At 28.0% G+C, this 15,981-nt stretch overlaps 1 protein-coding gene across 1 annotated transcript in view; it reads right to left on the bottom strand.

Annotated features, from left to right (window-relative positions):
• Nucleotides 1–1,150: 1,150 nt before the first annotated feature.
• LOC127279580 (putative uncharacterized protein DDB_G0282133) overlaps nt 1,151–15,981 on the bottom strand; it is a 41,413-nt gene continuing 26,582 nt past the window's right edge. Inside the window, exons 12-22 of the mRNA XM_051302012.1 lie at nt 15,864–15,956; nt 14,454–14,507; nt 14,060–14,107; nt 12,671–12,763; nt 10,533–10,580; nt 10,050–10,157; nt 9,199–9,252; nt 6,764–6,811; nt 6,549–6,602; nt 4,306–4,395; nt 1,151–2,676 (exon numbers count right to left, since the gene is read on the bottom strand). Of these exons, the coding sequence (XP_051157969.1) occupies nt 1,151–2,676; nt 4,306–4,395; nt 6,549–6,602; nt 6,764–6,811; nt 9,199–9,252; nt 10,050–10,157; nt 10,533–10,580; nt 12,671–12,763; nt 14,060–14,107; nt 14,454–14,507; nt 15,864–15,956 (2,216 nt within the window). The remainder of the gene's footprint in view (nt 2,677–4,305; nt 4,396–6,548; nt 6,603–6,763; nt 6,812–9,198; nt 9,253–10,049; nt 10,158–10,532; nt 10,581–12,670; nt 12,764–14,059; nt 14,108–14,453; nt 14,508–15,863; nt 15,957–15,981) is intronic.

Raw genomic sequence — 15,981 nt, 5'->3', positions numbered from 1 at the left:
GATTCTTTATTTAAAAAACCAGAGACACTGGTGAATCAGTTAAATACACTGATTTATCAGTAAAAATTCACTATGTAACCAGTTATAAGTATACCACTTATTCAAATAAGTGAAAATACACTGGCGAATCAGTGAAAATTCTATTAATTCAGATGAAGATAGATACCCCTCCCCTACCTCCCCCATAGCGGGCACACGAATTTATATGGAAGGCTGAAAATTGGTATTTTTTTACGAAAAATTACTATGTACCCCCCCCCTAGTAGTACACTTATGTATTTTAAAGTGAAAATTATAGGAAAAATATAGCGAACTTGATTCGGATCGATTTACATAGCGTTGTCAAGGAAAAATAAAAATTTCGAAAAAAGTGTTTAATCCCCCTAACGTTCACAATATTCAACCCAGACAGTTTATATTTATTTTACAAATGTATTTTTATGTGAAAATTACAGGAAGAAAAAGGGAATCACGATTGGAGTTGATGATTCATTTTATCAAATTTTTAAAGAGAAATGATAATTTTAGAAAAAAATGTGTATTCGAGAAAAACGAGTTTAAAGTTTCCAAAACATAAAATAGTACAGAACCCTCTATTTCAGTGCGAGTTACACTCGCACTTTTCCGAGTTTTTAGGTTTATTGTCTAGAATAAACCTTTATGAAGAGATTCCCGTTTGAATTTGAATTTATATATTAATGGTTGTCCGGATTTAAGTGCATCAAAAAAGTACCTTTTAGAATACGCCACCTACAGCTACAGTTAATAGTTGATCCCTGCATGATCCCTATGATGAAATCGCGACGATTCTCGTCGATAGGACGGACGGACCGTTCAATGAATGATTATAATTCTTGGATTGATCGTTGTGCAAAGTCCTTATTTTTTTATTACTTTATAATGAATAATACGTTTCGAATGCAAAATTTTAATTTTAAATCCAAATAATATTTCTGCATAACTACATCTGAGTAAAAAATTAAGTTAACACTGTAAACAAATTTCAGTATTTTAAAACATTTTTTCGATTGTAACTTATTAACTCAATTTTTTAACTTTATTATTAAACTAATTAAAGAACATAAGAATGTCTTAAAACAATTAAATTCTTTTAAAAAATTGAATATTAATCAATTCACCTTTATTTTTTCTAGGTGAGTGGCGTCGAACTCCCGACACTTTTAAAGAATCTTTTTTGTGAGTTTGAAGAATTTTTATTTAAAAGATTAATTGAATTTGTTGTCTTCAAATGATTTTGCACATAAGGTGATCGAGAACGATATGATGTGGTTTTATGAAAATGTTTTGAGTCTCTTCGTGAATGGTGTGATGACCGGGACAAATGTTGTGGGCTGGCTGAATGATTTGGATGAATATGAGAATTTGTTCTAGTCTTGAAATGGGGTGATCGAGGACGATGAGATGTTGTTTTATGAAAATGTTTGGAGTCTCTTCGTGAATGGCAAGGTGACCGTGATAAATCTTGTGTGTTAGATGAATGATTTGGATAGTTATGCGAATTTGTTTTAGTCTTCAAATTAGGTGATCGAGAATGATGAGATGTTGTTTTATTAAAATTTGAATGTTGTTTGGAATTTCTTGGTGAGTGGTGAGATGACCGAGACTTTTGTGGGTTTGAAACATTATTTGAAAGAGTAGTTGAATTTGTTGTCTTAAAATAATTTTGAAAATAGGGAGATCGAGAACGATGAGCTGTTGTTTCATGAAAATGTTTTGAGTTTCTTCTTGAGTGGTGTCGTGACCGGGAAAAATCTTGTGGGATAGATGAATGATTTGGATGATTATACGAATTTGTTCTTATCTTGAAATGAGGTGATCGAGAACGATGAGATGTTGTTTCATGAAAATGTTTTGAATCTTTTCGTGATTGGCGAGGTGACCGTGACAAATTTTGTGTATTTGATGCATGGTTTGGATAATTATGCAAATTTGTTCTAGTCTTGAAATGATTTGGTAAATGAGCTGATCGTGAATGATGAGAAGTAGATTCATGAAAATTTAAATGTCGTTTTGAATCTTTTGGCGAGCCGTGAGATGACCGGAATGAACTTTTAGATTTAGATGAAGTTCTTGAAGGATTACGTAACTGTTTTTTTGAATTTAGAAGCGAATTTTCATTTGAATGAAGGCAGTCAGAAATGCATGTAGAGCAAAACAAACACTTTGAATAGTTACGCTCATCATTAAAATTCTTTAAAAGTTTGAAAAGTTGTGAACGCATAGTTCTTCTGTCTTTTGAATTTTCAGTTTTGAAATTAATCTCTAAATCCTTAGATGAATTTGGGGGTGAAGAGGACAGTTCTGTTGTTTTTTTTGTTGCTGCTGATGTTGCATTTGGATTGTTTGTGTCTAAATCCTTAGATGAATTTGGGGGTGAAGAGGACAGTTCTGTTGTTTTTTTTGTTGCTGCTGATGTTGCATTTGGATTGTTTGTGTCTAAATCCTTAGATGAATTTGGGGGTGATGAGGACAGTTCTGTTGTTTTTCTTGATGCCGTTGATGGTGCATTTGGATTGTTTGCAGATTGGAATAAAAGTGATAAAGGTAGAGATGATGATTGATTTAACGTAGGCGTTGGAATTTCAATGACAATTGGTTCCTTAATTTTTGACTTAATTAATTCTTCGATTTTTTGAATTTCTGAGGCACGAGTCTCTACAATAATTTAAATTAAATCATTTTTAACAAAAAACAGTATAAATGGTTTATGGTCAATTTGCAATATGCCAATTTGTTTAACTATAAAAGAGTATATTAACTGATTGACAAATTACACAGCAAAACAAATTTGGGTCAACTTTTGGACCCGGGAAAGTAAGAACATTTCTTAACGAACTTTTTTTACGTTGAATTCGAATCTGTCGTTAGATTTTCTCTAACACGTCAAATTTCAAAATGTCCAATAAAATATGTCGGGAAAAATTAAAACTTAATAGCATTTGCTTGAAACTCGGAAGTTCTTGAGGTCGCTGATTACGAATATGAAGTCAGATTTTTAATATTAAAAATGGCGGACGAAAGAAGGATTCACACACACATACATACATTCGGACAATTGATCAGGATCTCATATAACATGTTTCCATATGGAAAAAAAACTTATTGTTTTCACCATTTATAAAAGTTGTTATTGTTACTAGGGGGTCTTTGGGGTCTCTGATTTCAAATACGAAGTCAGATATTAGAAATTCAAATGGCGGCTCCAATATGTCATTCTGTTTGATTTATATTTTTTGTCCGCCATATTGAATCTGTCATGTTGAATTTTTAAAATTTAACTTGAAACCCGCCATTTAAAATTTTAAAAATCTGATTTCAACTTTGTAATCATAAAAAATATGTTAACCGACATGTTATTATGATATACATAGTTGATTGAGAAAAAAATATTTGTTCTTTTGGTTAAAAAATGTAAACAAATGTCAACATATTTAAACTGCGACAAAAATTTTGACAAAAGAATTTATGAATATAAATAAATCAAAACTATTTACTGCCTTTGTTTATATACTTATGTATTTGACGCGTTGTGAAGAAAAGGATCCCTATTGTAAATTCCCGTATGAGATCCCGTATAAGATCATATGAGTTTTCTCATATGAGATACTACATGAGATCTTACGAGAATCCTATATGGAAAGTCATGAGAAAAATTTCATGAGTGTCCATATAGAATTCTATATGAGATCTCACATAGGAACCCACATGGGAATATGTAGTAGTTATTTAAAAACTATTTTAGGTATATTTAGGACATATTTTAGGTTTTAAACATAAAATAATTTTGCTTTATATAAAATGAACTCAAAATTTTGTCCGATTTTGCGTACCTCTTACCGTTTTTGAGATATTCACAAATTTTATTATTCAAATTCCTATCTCATATGGGATCCTATATGGACACTGATGATTTTCTCCTTACGAGATGTCCTTATAGGATTTCGTATAGAATCTCATATAAGAAACCATAAGCGATCTTATATAGGATCTCATATGGGAATTAACAGTAAGGATTTAAGAGTCAATAAATTTCATATTATGTTTACAATTTTACTATTACGCAATTAAGAAAAAGAGTTATATTAATGTAAAACTGACTCAAACATAACCTTAAAGTGATTTGTCTCTTAGGCCCCTTTCTTCGCGATGCGTCAAATGTATATTATTTTGTGATATTGTAAACTTTATGGAAGATCATAATTTATGCTCAACAAACTTTAAATAATATTTGGCAATGATATAATTTTATATAATTAAAAGTATTTGTAATATAAATTTAATTACCATTTCTTAGATCAACGTTTATTTCTTTGTTAGATTTATTACTGCTAGGCATATTTATATTATTTTCAACATAATCTTGGTCTTGAGAGGCTGTAATAAATGAAATTATTTATGATTAAAATAGAGCTTCAATATTTTTGATTTAATTCTGATTTTATTTTTTTACTCTTGGAAAAGTAGATTCATAATTTTTATTAATATTTTTTAAGCCGTTCACAAGTTGTGAATCGTTAATATTTTTAAATATTTGATGTTTTGAATGATCTTAACTTCTTTTAAAATGTTGGTGTCAATTTTAATTTTTTCTATGAAAATTATATGTTTCTAATTGAATTTCTTAATACTGTTATGACAACCATAATTTCCAAAGTTTGTCCAACTTTAAAATTAATAGTTGGCCCAACTTAATCTGCCGATGGTTGAGCAAACTATACAAATGATAACGGTTCACCGTCCATTGATGAGGATGGTTGGTCCGACAACTCATCATAAAGTCCGACAAACTTTAAATAGGTAGTAGTATCAACATTAAGAAAATTAAAAAATCTAATTATTTATACAATTATCACATTATTTATTATCGGAGACTTCACATATACTTCTACCTATTATAATTAACTGCTATTGTCTACATACATTTTCGAAAATATCTAATGCTCGCTAGGATAAGACCCCCTAACCTAACGCTCTACAGCCAAACACGCTGCCCATTACGCTACGTTGACATGGGAATATAAATACAAAATCGAGTTGATAAGTTGTGACTGAAAAAAATAATAATTTTGAAGCAGAACAAAATAAAAATAATAATTTACCCACATAATATTAATAAGTATTATCAAAAACAATAATTTGTGAACTTTTAAACTTTTTTTTATCTTTAGTTTTGTCAACCGTCGAGGCAATCATGGCAAAAGAATTTGACCAGCCAATAATTTTAAGTCGTTTAAATTTAGTTTTTGTGAGTTTTTCCAACCAAAAATTATATATATATATACCCAGATAACACATGTACTAGTACGGTAGTAGCCCGAGGCGAAATTTAAATCCTCTTTAGCTTCCCTTAGAACCTAAACAGGCCCTCTTTTAGATCTTGTAGACTCCCCTAGACCCTCCTTTGAATCCAAACGTGGAAGAAAGGGAAATTTGCGACTGGTTGAGGAAGCTAAAGAGGGTCTGTTTAACCCTACTTTACTCCTTGTAAAGTAGACCTTAAATTTCGCCTCGGGAGTATAATACTAGTACAGCGTACTAGGCGTACTGGTACTGTACCAGCCATGTACCTTCGCACGGTACCAGGTACTGTACTAGTACGGCGTACCGGTATGCAATATCGGTAGAATACGAGTACGACGTACTGAAAACTTTTGTGACTTAGTATAACGTACTGTTATTGTACTGGTACAATACTAGTATGATGTACAATATAAAATATTATATTATTATATTAATAAAGATTTTAAAAAAATAAAAATTAGGTGCTTTAATTATTATTATAATAAAATTATTGATTTTCATAATTGTTTTAAGTAAAAAGCAGTAAAAATCAAAACCTTTTTACAGAAATGTGTAAATAAATTTACTTGATTTTTTAATAAAAAAAATTTTTATTTTGAAAAAATTGGCACTTGACCCCTTTTGTCATTCAAGGCTTCAATAATAATTATTACATTATGTAGTTCATGTGACTTAATGTTTCGTAATGTATAACTTAATGTCGCCTACTGTATAATTTGAAATCCATTATTTTTTATCACAGTTATAAGGATTTAAGAATAACAGTTTGTTAATATCATATTCTAATGTTAAATACATTTTTTTAATATGCGCATCAACCAATCAAAAGGGTATAAAAAAACTATACAAACTAATACCAACAAAATTTTTTTATTTAATTAGTCACAGAAAAAAAATTGTTAAAATATACGCTACTCTTTGGTACTAGTGATTTACCTAGGTGATCTTCAAGAAAAAAAAGTTTGACTGAAATGTTTTTCTAGATATAGATAATGTTATAGGTCAGTATAGAATAGAAACAACAGTATAAACTAATTTTTTCTGCACTGTATCAGTACTTTTCATTTTGTTAATTTGCACTAAAGAAATAAATTTTTAGTATTCAAGTGATACACAAAAGTAATCTATAACTCGATATTGCATTCATATCTTCTTATGTTTATTCATTACATAAAACTATTTGGTATAACACTCAAATCTTTAAAATATAATAACAATTTTATTACCATCTAATACGAGTTTAAAACTTCCGTCATTATCTGATTGTGAGTTTTGAGAATCTATAATGTTACAAAAATCATTTGAATAAAGAGAAAACACACATTAGTTATATAACTTATTTAATCTCATTGTGAGGTTAAATTAGTTATATAACTAGAGTTTTATCAAAACCTTATTTTATTTATCTTTTCTGTCATATATATAATAAAAAATTAATTACCACTTAAGTCTTGATTTATATTTTTCGAAATTTCTGAGTCTCCAGGTGCTGTAAAGAAGTAATGTAAATTATTTTCAACTATGAAAAGTAGTATTTTCATTATTTAATAGGTAGTAGTAGTTCGTCGCATATGTACCCAACAACAAGGGTGGAATTGAATGGAATTTAAAATTTTATTTCCTTTTAATTCGGAAAATTTCCTCTTTTCATCAATTCTATTTAGGGGAGACCGGGGCTATTTGGCGCAGGGGTTGCTTGGCGCACTTGAGTTTATTCAAAAGTGTTAAGTTAAATTAATTTTTCTCTTCATTCAACCCTGTTGAAAATTCCTATGTGAGAACACATATGGGATCCCATCCAGGATTTCTTGTGAGTTCTTATGTGGGTTCCCATACAGGTTCACACATAAGATCCTGTATGAAAAGGTTCCTGGGATGAACTTGCGTGAGATCAAGCGCACGATCTTATGTCTCTGTAAAAGCAATAACACAGGATCCCATGAGGTTTCCTGTGTAGGTTCCTATATGAACAACACGATAAATAGGAACACACATGGGATCTTATCCGAGATCTTGTATGAGTTCTTACATAGGTTCTCACATATAAGAAGATTAATAGCAGCTTAATAAGATTTTATAGAATGCTTTTATATATATGCTATTAATCTTCTTATATGTGAGAACCTATGTAAGAACTCATACAAGATCTCGGATAAGATCCCATGTGTGTTCCTATTTATCGTGTTGTTCATATAGGAACCTACACAGGAAACCTCATGGGATCCTGTGTTATTGCTTTTACAGAGACATAAGATCGTGCGCTTGATCTCACGCAAGTTCATCCCAGGAACCTTTTCATACAGGATCTTATGTGTGAACCTGTACGGGAACCCACATAAGAACTCACAAGAGATCCTGGATGGGATCCCATATGTGTTCTCACATAGGAATTTTCAACAGGGAAGTTAAAGTATTTAATGCACTTGATATTTGGCACTCCAAAGTAATTTTTTAACCTCTTAATTTTTTTGTGATATCTCTTTAAAAAATGAATTGTAGAAGAGCACAAATATTAAGTTTTGAGCTCTATACATTTGTTATTAAGAAACAAAAAAAATTTCGATTTATATTAACAGTTTTTTTTTTAAATTAATAAATATCTCAAAAGTACATTTGGGGTTAGGTGGCGCGGTTATTTGAAAATTTTGTTAAATATTAATAAAATGATTAAATGAAGTTGATTATATGAAATTTATACATTAATAGGCACCAATTACAATCCTTCTCAAAAAATTTAATCAAATAATGGGTTTTTAAATATTCACAACGTAATTATCAAAAAACATATAGGTATATTTTTTGATCACTTTACGACTTCATAGAAAATGCTTTTAATTTAAATGAACCCGTGTGAAAAATGCCACGATCTTGCCCCCAAGACTTCGGGGCCCCCGGCGGGGGCGCATGAGGGCTGATCCATATGGCGAATCCATGAGGGCCAACGTAGGGGCCCCGCATGGATTACCCACATGATCGTTTAGCAAAATTTTCTAAGTCCAAAAGTTAAATATTTTTTTATCAACAAAAAATTAATGTTTACAATGATTTAGAACAACAAAAAACGCGTTTTTAATAAAAATATATTTAAACTTTAAAAAAAAAACACTCTCACATATGGCAAGAGACATGAGGGCCAACGTAGGGCCCGTATAGATCGCCCACATGATCGAATAGCAAAATTTTCTAAATTCAAAAGTCAAATATTTTTTTATCACCAAAAAATTAATGTTTACAATGATTCAGAACAACGAAAAAAACGTTTTTAATAAAAATATATTTTCACTTTTTTTGAAAATTTACCTGGGATGATTCATGATAATAATCATAAAGCATATAATTAATTATATTTTATAAATTGCATTTGATTGGAAAATATAATTTAATATCTTAACTTTAACTAAATGAGTTGGTAAAGCGTTAGACTCATAATCCGTAGGTCGTAGGTTCGATTCCCCCCATGCGTTAGATTTATTTATTTCTGAGGTTTGCGTTTAATTATTAATTCTATGTATGAATTAGTTGAAAAATGAAAATATCCGACCATAACATATTTTTTAATTTTTTAATTAATTAATTTATTATTACTTTTAATTATATCCGACAGTTAATTAAAAAAATTAATTAATTCAATTTGAGTAAGAATTTAATTTAAAATGGAAGAATTAGTAAATAAATAGGTTATTATTCATAATTTAAGATTATTTATTTTTAATTAACTATTATTAATAATATTGTTGATTAATAAACATTAAGGCAAACGTGAGGGCCCATGAGCATGTCATCTCATGACATGAGGGCGATCCATAAGGCCTCCACTGGGGGCCCACATCACTTTTCCACACGGGAAATATAATGAAAATATAAAAATTGTATTACCATCTAAAACGAGTTTAAAACTTCCGCCATTGTCTGATTGTGAGTTTTGAACATCTGTAATGTTATAAAAATCATTTGAATAAAGAGAAAACACACATTATTTATATAACAAGAATTTTATCAAAATCTTACTTTCAGTATTATTTATCTTTTCTGTCATATATAGGGGAGGATGGGGCAAGGATAGTTAAGGGGCAAGGATAGTTAGTGGCTCTAATTCAGAAACGGCTCGTCAAAAAAACGGGTCATTTATCATGTACACTCGTCTTAACACCAAAAGATGACAGTAAAAATTTGAGCTTGCGGGGACACTATTTGTAGAAGCTACGTGCCCATTTGTGTTACATCTCAGTTTTGCTAAAATATTTTCACCTTATTTTTATTATTCAATCTTATTTTTGCGGATATAATTTATTAAATATATTTGGTTGCGTAAATGTTTTCTGGTGTAAAATTTTGTGCTGAAAACGAATATCATATTCGTTTTTTAAAAAAAAATTTTTTTTGTACTAAAAATTTGTGATAATTCGAAAAAAGCCTTGAAACAATGGAAAATCAAATTTCATGATTTTTTGTATCATTCTTAGTAAAAACAAATTTTCAACTATCTTTGCCCCACTAGTGGGGCAAGGATAGTTAAAATTTTTTTTTTACTTTTCCAATATTATCTCGAAGGCATTGCAATCTACAAGAAAACAATGTATAGCAAAATTGTAGCTAAATAAACAGGCTTTCCAACGATACTATTCTTTTTCCGATGCCAGTTTAAATTTCACGGCTAGATCCAAAAATATCTTACCTAACTATCCTTGCCCCATCCTCCCCTATATATATAATATAAATTTAATTACCACTTATTTGATTATTGTTTTCCTCATCGTATGAGTTTTCACTAATTCTAGATATATTTATAAAATTTTCATCATATTCTGAATTTTCATATTCTTGGTCTTGAGAGTCTGTAATAAATGAGAACATATTTAATTAAAAAAAATTTTTTAAATTTTTTATTTGTCTCGAATTTCTTATTTTTTTTAACTGTTAGAAAAAAAGCTTCATAAATTTTCCACATTTTTTATATAGTCGTTTAACAGTTATGAATTGTTAAATTTTTAAATATTTTTATGTTTTGAATGTTTATAATTTCTCTTCAAATGCAACTATCAAATTTAATCTTTCATATTAACATTTTGTTTTTAAAATTATTTTGAATAAAGAGAAAGAAAACATTTAAGTATAAAATTGAGATTTGACAACTAGAGTTTTTACAAAATCCCATTTTTGGTTATTTTAATTTTCCCTGTTATATATATGTATAATGCGATATAAATTACCATTTAAGTGTTCATTTAGAACTTTTGGTGTTTCTGTGTCTTGAGGTGCTGTAAAGAAATAATGAAAATTATTTTCAACTACAACAATGCATATTAGGTACTTATTATTCGTGAATTTGGTCATCTTATTTTCATTATTCAGGTAGAAGCCGTGTTTCACACAGGTACCAGACAAGAAAGGTGGAATTGAATGGAATTCAAAATTTTATTTCCTTCTAATTCGGAAAATTTCCTCTATATCAATTCCACTTAAAAAACAGAAAGCCATAAAATTCAATTCCATTTAATTCTATGGAAAAAAAATTTTAAAAAGAAGTCAAAAGATTTTTTATCCCTACAAGCCTGAAGGTGACAAATTATTCTCGTGAACTTTTATAGTATATGTGACCGGGTCTGAGAAAACGGTGCTATCGACCAAAATCAACTTTTCGAAAAAAACGCGTTTAAAGTTTTACTACTAATTAAAACAGATTTCTTCAAACATTTTATATTTCAAAGAACCTAGATAAATGTTCTTTATATATTTTTAGGGTTCCGTTCACGCAGTGAACCGAAACGGAACACTTATGATTTCACTCATGTCTGTCTACAATATTTTGTCCCCCCCTCTAAAATCTGGCCATTTTAACCGATTGGGCTCAAACTTAGTATACATACGTATTTTCGAGAGTAGATTAAAGGAAAATTATAGCGAACCCGATTAGAATTACATTTAACATAGTTTTTTTTAATGGTTTTGGCATTCATATTTGAGGTTTGAGAAAATATCCTTAACACTTGGACAACCAGGTCGCCGATGACGGGTATACCTGGAGATCATCTTCGAGGATTTAGGTAGAATTTTTCGTTAAATTTGAAAAATTAATAAGTTTTTAATTTTTTATTTCAAGGAAAAATACAAAGAGTGATTTTTGTCTTAGAATTACTTATATTTTTATATCTCAGACCCGGTCACATATATACTTTAGAAATTTTGAAATTTAACTGAAAAAGAATTAAATAAGATAGAAAAAAGTTGAAATGAATTCCGAAACAGAATAAAAATTCGATTATCATATCTTGATATTGCAGAATAGCATATTTTATTACCCATTTATATTGAAAGAAATTAAAAAGATAATAAATAATCTAATTTCACTTTTGGAATATATATTTATCAAATTCACCAATTTCTATAAATAACATATAATTTTCATTTGGAATAAAAACGTTAGAAAAAATATGTTAACTGATATATTTTTAAGATAAACATTGTTTATTGAGACTTTTGATGTAATAGTGCTTTTGTTTATAGTTTTATATATATATATATATATATATATCGCTGGGTTAGTGGAAAAAAAGGACACGTCGGATTTTCGTTGAAAAAGAGGACACGTCGCGTTTGAGTTGAAGAAAAGGACACGTCAAATTTTATATTTTTTTAAGAAAATTTAAGTTGGTAACACTTTTAAATTCGTCAAATTTATAACTTCACATCATTGATTTCCGATTATCAATAAAATATAAAAAATAATAATAAAAATTGTTATTTCATTTTATGATGTTTGTCTTTTATATTTAAGTTTTATTTCCTACAATCAAAATTTTTTTTATCAATTTACACATAAACGACCCGAAAAATTTTTGAAGTTATAAATTTTTTGCTGCATATACATCTTTCATCTTTTAATAAGGATAAATATAATTTTAATTTTTGTAACTTAGCGAAAACTGAAAATTGTATTAAACAAAAATATTAATTAAGATAGCATTATAAGGTTAAATTTTCAATATTATAATTTAATTTTTAACCATTCTAACCAATATAATTTATTTCAGTTAAGTGATAAATAAATAAATATTTAAATGTCAACCTCAAAAAAAGTGTTACCAACTTAAATTTTCTTAAAAAAATATATAATTCGACGTGTCCTTTTCTTCAATTCAAACGCGACGTGTCCTCTTTTTCAACGAAAATCCGACGTGTCCTTTTTTTCCACTAACCCAGCGATATATATATATATATATATTATTTTTGTGGTATTGTAAACTTTATGGAAGATCATAATTTATGATTAACCAAATTTAAATAGTGTTAATCTATTATGTAATTTTATATATCTGATAAGATGTAAATATAGAAGGAATTTAATTACCACTTGTTTTATCAATGTTACTTTCTGCGTTAGATTTCTCACTTAATCTAATTAAATTTATATTATTTTCTGCATATTCTGTGTCTGGAGAGTCTGTAATAAATGAAATTATTTTCAATTAAACAAAATTTTTGATATTTCAGACTTGACTCAAATTTTGTATTTTTTTGAACTGTTAGAAAAAGAGTTTCATAATTCTTTACGAATTTTGTTTTAAAATAATTTTTAATAAAAAATAATCACAGTGTACCCAGCAAACCATAATATAGAATAGTTCACGGAGAGAAATAGATGGTAAGAATTTATGATCTTAAGATGGTAAAAAGTAGATGTTATCCGGTACTATCATTATGCTACTCGGTACTATCAAAGATGTTACAAAAAGTATGGTTATGCTACCCACTACAATCAAGACGTTACTCCGTACAATCTGGATTGTTACTAATAGAATCTAGATTGCTGTCCGTATATGTAAGATCAAATATGGTACCTGGTACTATCTAGATAGTACCCCGTACCATCTATTTCTCTCCGTGTTACATTAAAAGATCAATTTGTAAATTTTTATATAACTTGTTAAAAACTATTTAGTAACTAGTTTAGTTCAATATCGTTCCATCCCGAATATAACAAAGATATAACAAATATAGAACATCGATACATCTCATGTACAAATAAAAATATTTATAGAAAATTGTCTAAAAATTTTAAAACGTTTCATTAATAATTTAACCTAAACTTATTTATAAAACAAATTAAGTAAGGATAAGTATATTTGTTTTATCATACATATTAGAGAAATTTTTCAATTCATTTAAACGGAAAATAGAAAATGTGAAATTAAAACTATATTTAACAAATTTTACCGAAATTTCTGCTTGGTTAGTGTATATAATCTACTGCGATATCTACTTCATGAAATAATTATGTAGCACTATTATAACATTATTCTATCGTTTGGTTACATTTCAGTTATAGAACAGTTCGACAACTATTTTATATCAGTGTTCCAGAATTTTGTTACATTTTGGTTATAGAACAGTTCCATAACTATTATGTAACAGTACTCCAGAATTCAGTTACATTTACAATATGAAACAGATAGATAAGTATTGGTGCAATAATATTCCAGATTTTAGTTACAAAATATTTACATAATTATTCTATAAATAACTTGTTTCATCTGATCTAACAAACAGTTATTTTCAAGTTATATAACATTTTATATCTGGTTTGCTGGGTATAAATAAATTGATTAATTCTTATAGATAGCAAAAAACGTTAAAGTTTAAAGTTATCATTTGACAAGTAGAGTTTTTTCAAAATCCTATTTTCAGTTATTTTAATTTTTCCTGTCATACATAATATAAAATACATAATATAAATTACCACTTAAGTTTTGATTTATATTTTCCGGAGTTTCTGAGTTTCGAGGAGCTATAAAAAATTAATACAAATTATTTTCAAATACACCCAGAGAAATGATTTATTTGAACCAAATAAATCATAAATAAATCACGTTGAATAAACGTATATTTGTCTCATCACCAAGTAGCCTATTTATTTGTTTTAAATAAAAATGTTATTCAACATAAATAAAATATATATTTGAGACAAATAAAATTTTATTTAAACCAAAATGAAATTTATTCCAAATAAATAAAAAGTTTCTAAGACAAATATATCTTTTCTCTGTGTACAACAAAGCATATTACTTATTATTCGTCACTTAAAACTACTTGGTATAATACTCAAATCTTTAAAACATAAAAAATTGTATTACCATCTAAAACGAAGTTCAAACTTCTGTCATTGTCTGATTGTGAGTTTTGAGCATCTATAATATAGCATATTACTTATTATTTGTGAATTTTATATTTTTTAAACTAAAACAAAAATTTTAGCTCTATATTTTATTAATATAAACAAAATGGAACATAGTTGGACCCTATGGATGAGTGCTTTAACCACAAGATATTGTTAGCTTTTATCAAAAACTATAAAGGAGCCATTAAAAAAATACGTAACGTTTTTATCGTGAGGGGGGCAAGGTACTTGTTACAGTCAGGAAAAATGGCGCCAATGTATGTAACGGTTTTTTCTGTTCTTTCGCACAATAAAAACCTGGGCTCATTTTTGCTTAAGATCAAAATGATCCTGTTGGCTGGATAATTTTGAGCCCGGCTTTTTTCTTTATGAATGTTGTAAAAAAATTTTTTTTAAATTTAAAAAACACCTTTTTTAAAAAATAAATATATTTTTGACTTTTTGTCAAAATTGACATTTCTCTTTAATATTTTAATTTTTTTGTAAAGTTTAGAATGCATATTTTCAGTACTAAAAATATTAGAATGTCTATTTTTTGTTTTTGAGATATTAACTAATTTATTAATTAATAATTATAAAAATAAAATAAATATTTTACAAACAAATAAAATTACCGAAAATATGAACTTTCAAAATGAAAAGTCATAAAATTCCGCATCTAACGAACCTGAGATGAAGTTTGAATTAATGGATTTTTTTATAAACAATTTAAGTTTTTTTAAAAAATGTTATACCATTCGAAAGATCTGAAAGAAATCATACAAAAACATATCGTTCAAAATTTTTTAACGCCACTGTATAATAGACTTCTTAAAGAGTCAAGTGTTCATATTTTTGACATATGTTTACACATACTTTGGGAATATTTTGGACTTTATATACATATAAGATATTTTACGTGGAATGTCATGAGTTGAAAAATTGATTTCTCAAAAACTACTGAAACCTGTGGAAATTGTTGTCCTACTTGATGGTTAAATATTTCAAAAAAATTTTTTTGACTTTTTTGAAAACTTGGGATGAGGTAGGGGGGTCAATTTTCTCAGTTTTGATTGACACCGTCCTCTATTTTAATTTTATCTTTTATGAAAATTTTTTTCATCCCAAGTTTTCAAAAAAGTAAAAAAAAAATTTTTTGAAATATTTAACCATCAAGTAGGACAACAATTTCCACAGGTTTCAGTATTTTTTGAGAAATCAATTTTTCAACTCATGACATTACACGTAAAATGACTTATATATATTATTTTTGTGGTACTGCCTACTTTATGGAAGATCGTAATTAATATTTAACCAAATTTAAATAATGTACGAATATTATGCAGTTTTTTATAATAAGAAGTTAATATGGTATGAACTTAATTACCACTTATTTCATCAATGTTTATTTCAGCGTTAGATTTTTCACTGACTTCAGATATTTTAATATTTTTTTTTGCTGATTTTGGGCCTTGAGATTCTGTAATAAATTAAATTATTTTTAA

This window comes from Leptopilina boulardi, unplaced genomic scaffold (genome assembly GCF_019393585.1).
Source record: "Leptopilina boulardi isolate dan_hultmark-lab unplaced genomic scaffold, ZJU_Lbou_2.1 LbouV2_218, whole genome shotgun sequence".
Lineage (NCBI taxonomy): Eukaryota > Metazoa > Arthropoda > Insecta > Hymenoptera > Figitidae > Leptopilina > Leptopilina boulardi.
This window is presented reverse-complemented; position numbering and strand designations above follow the sequence as displayed.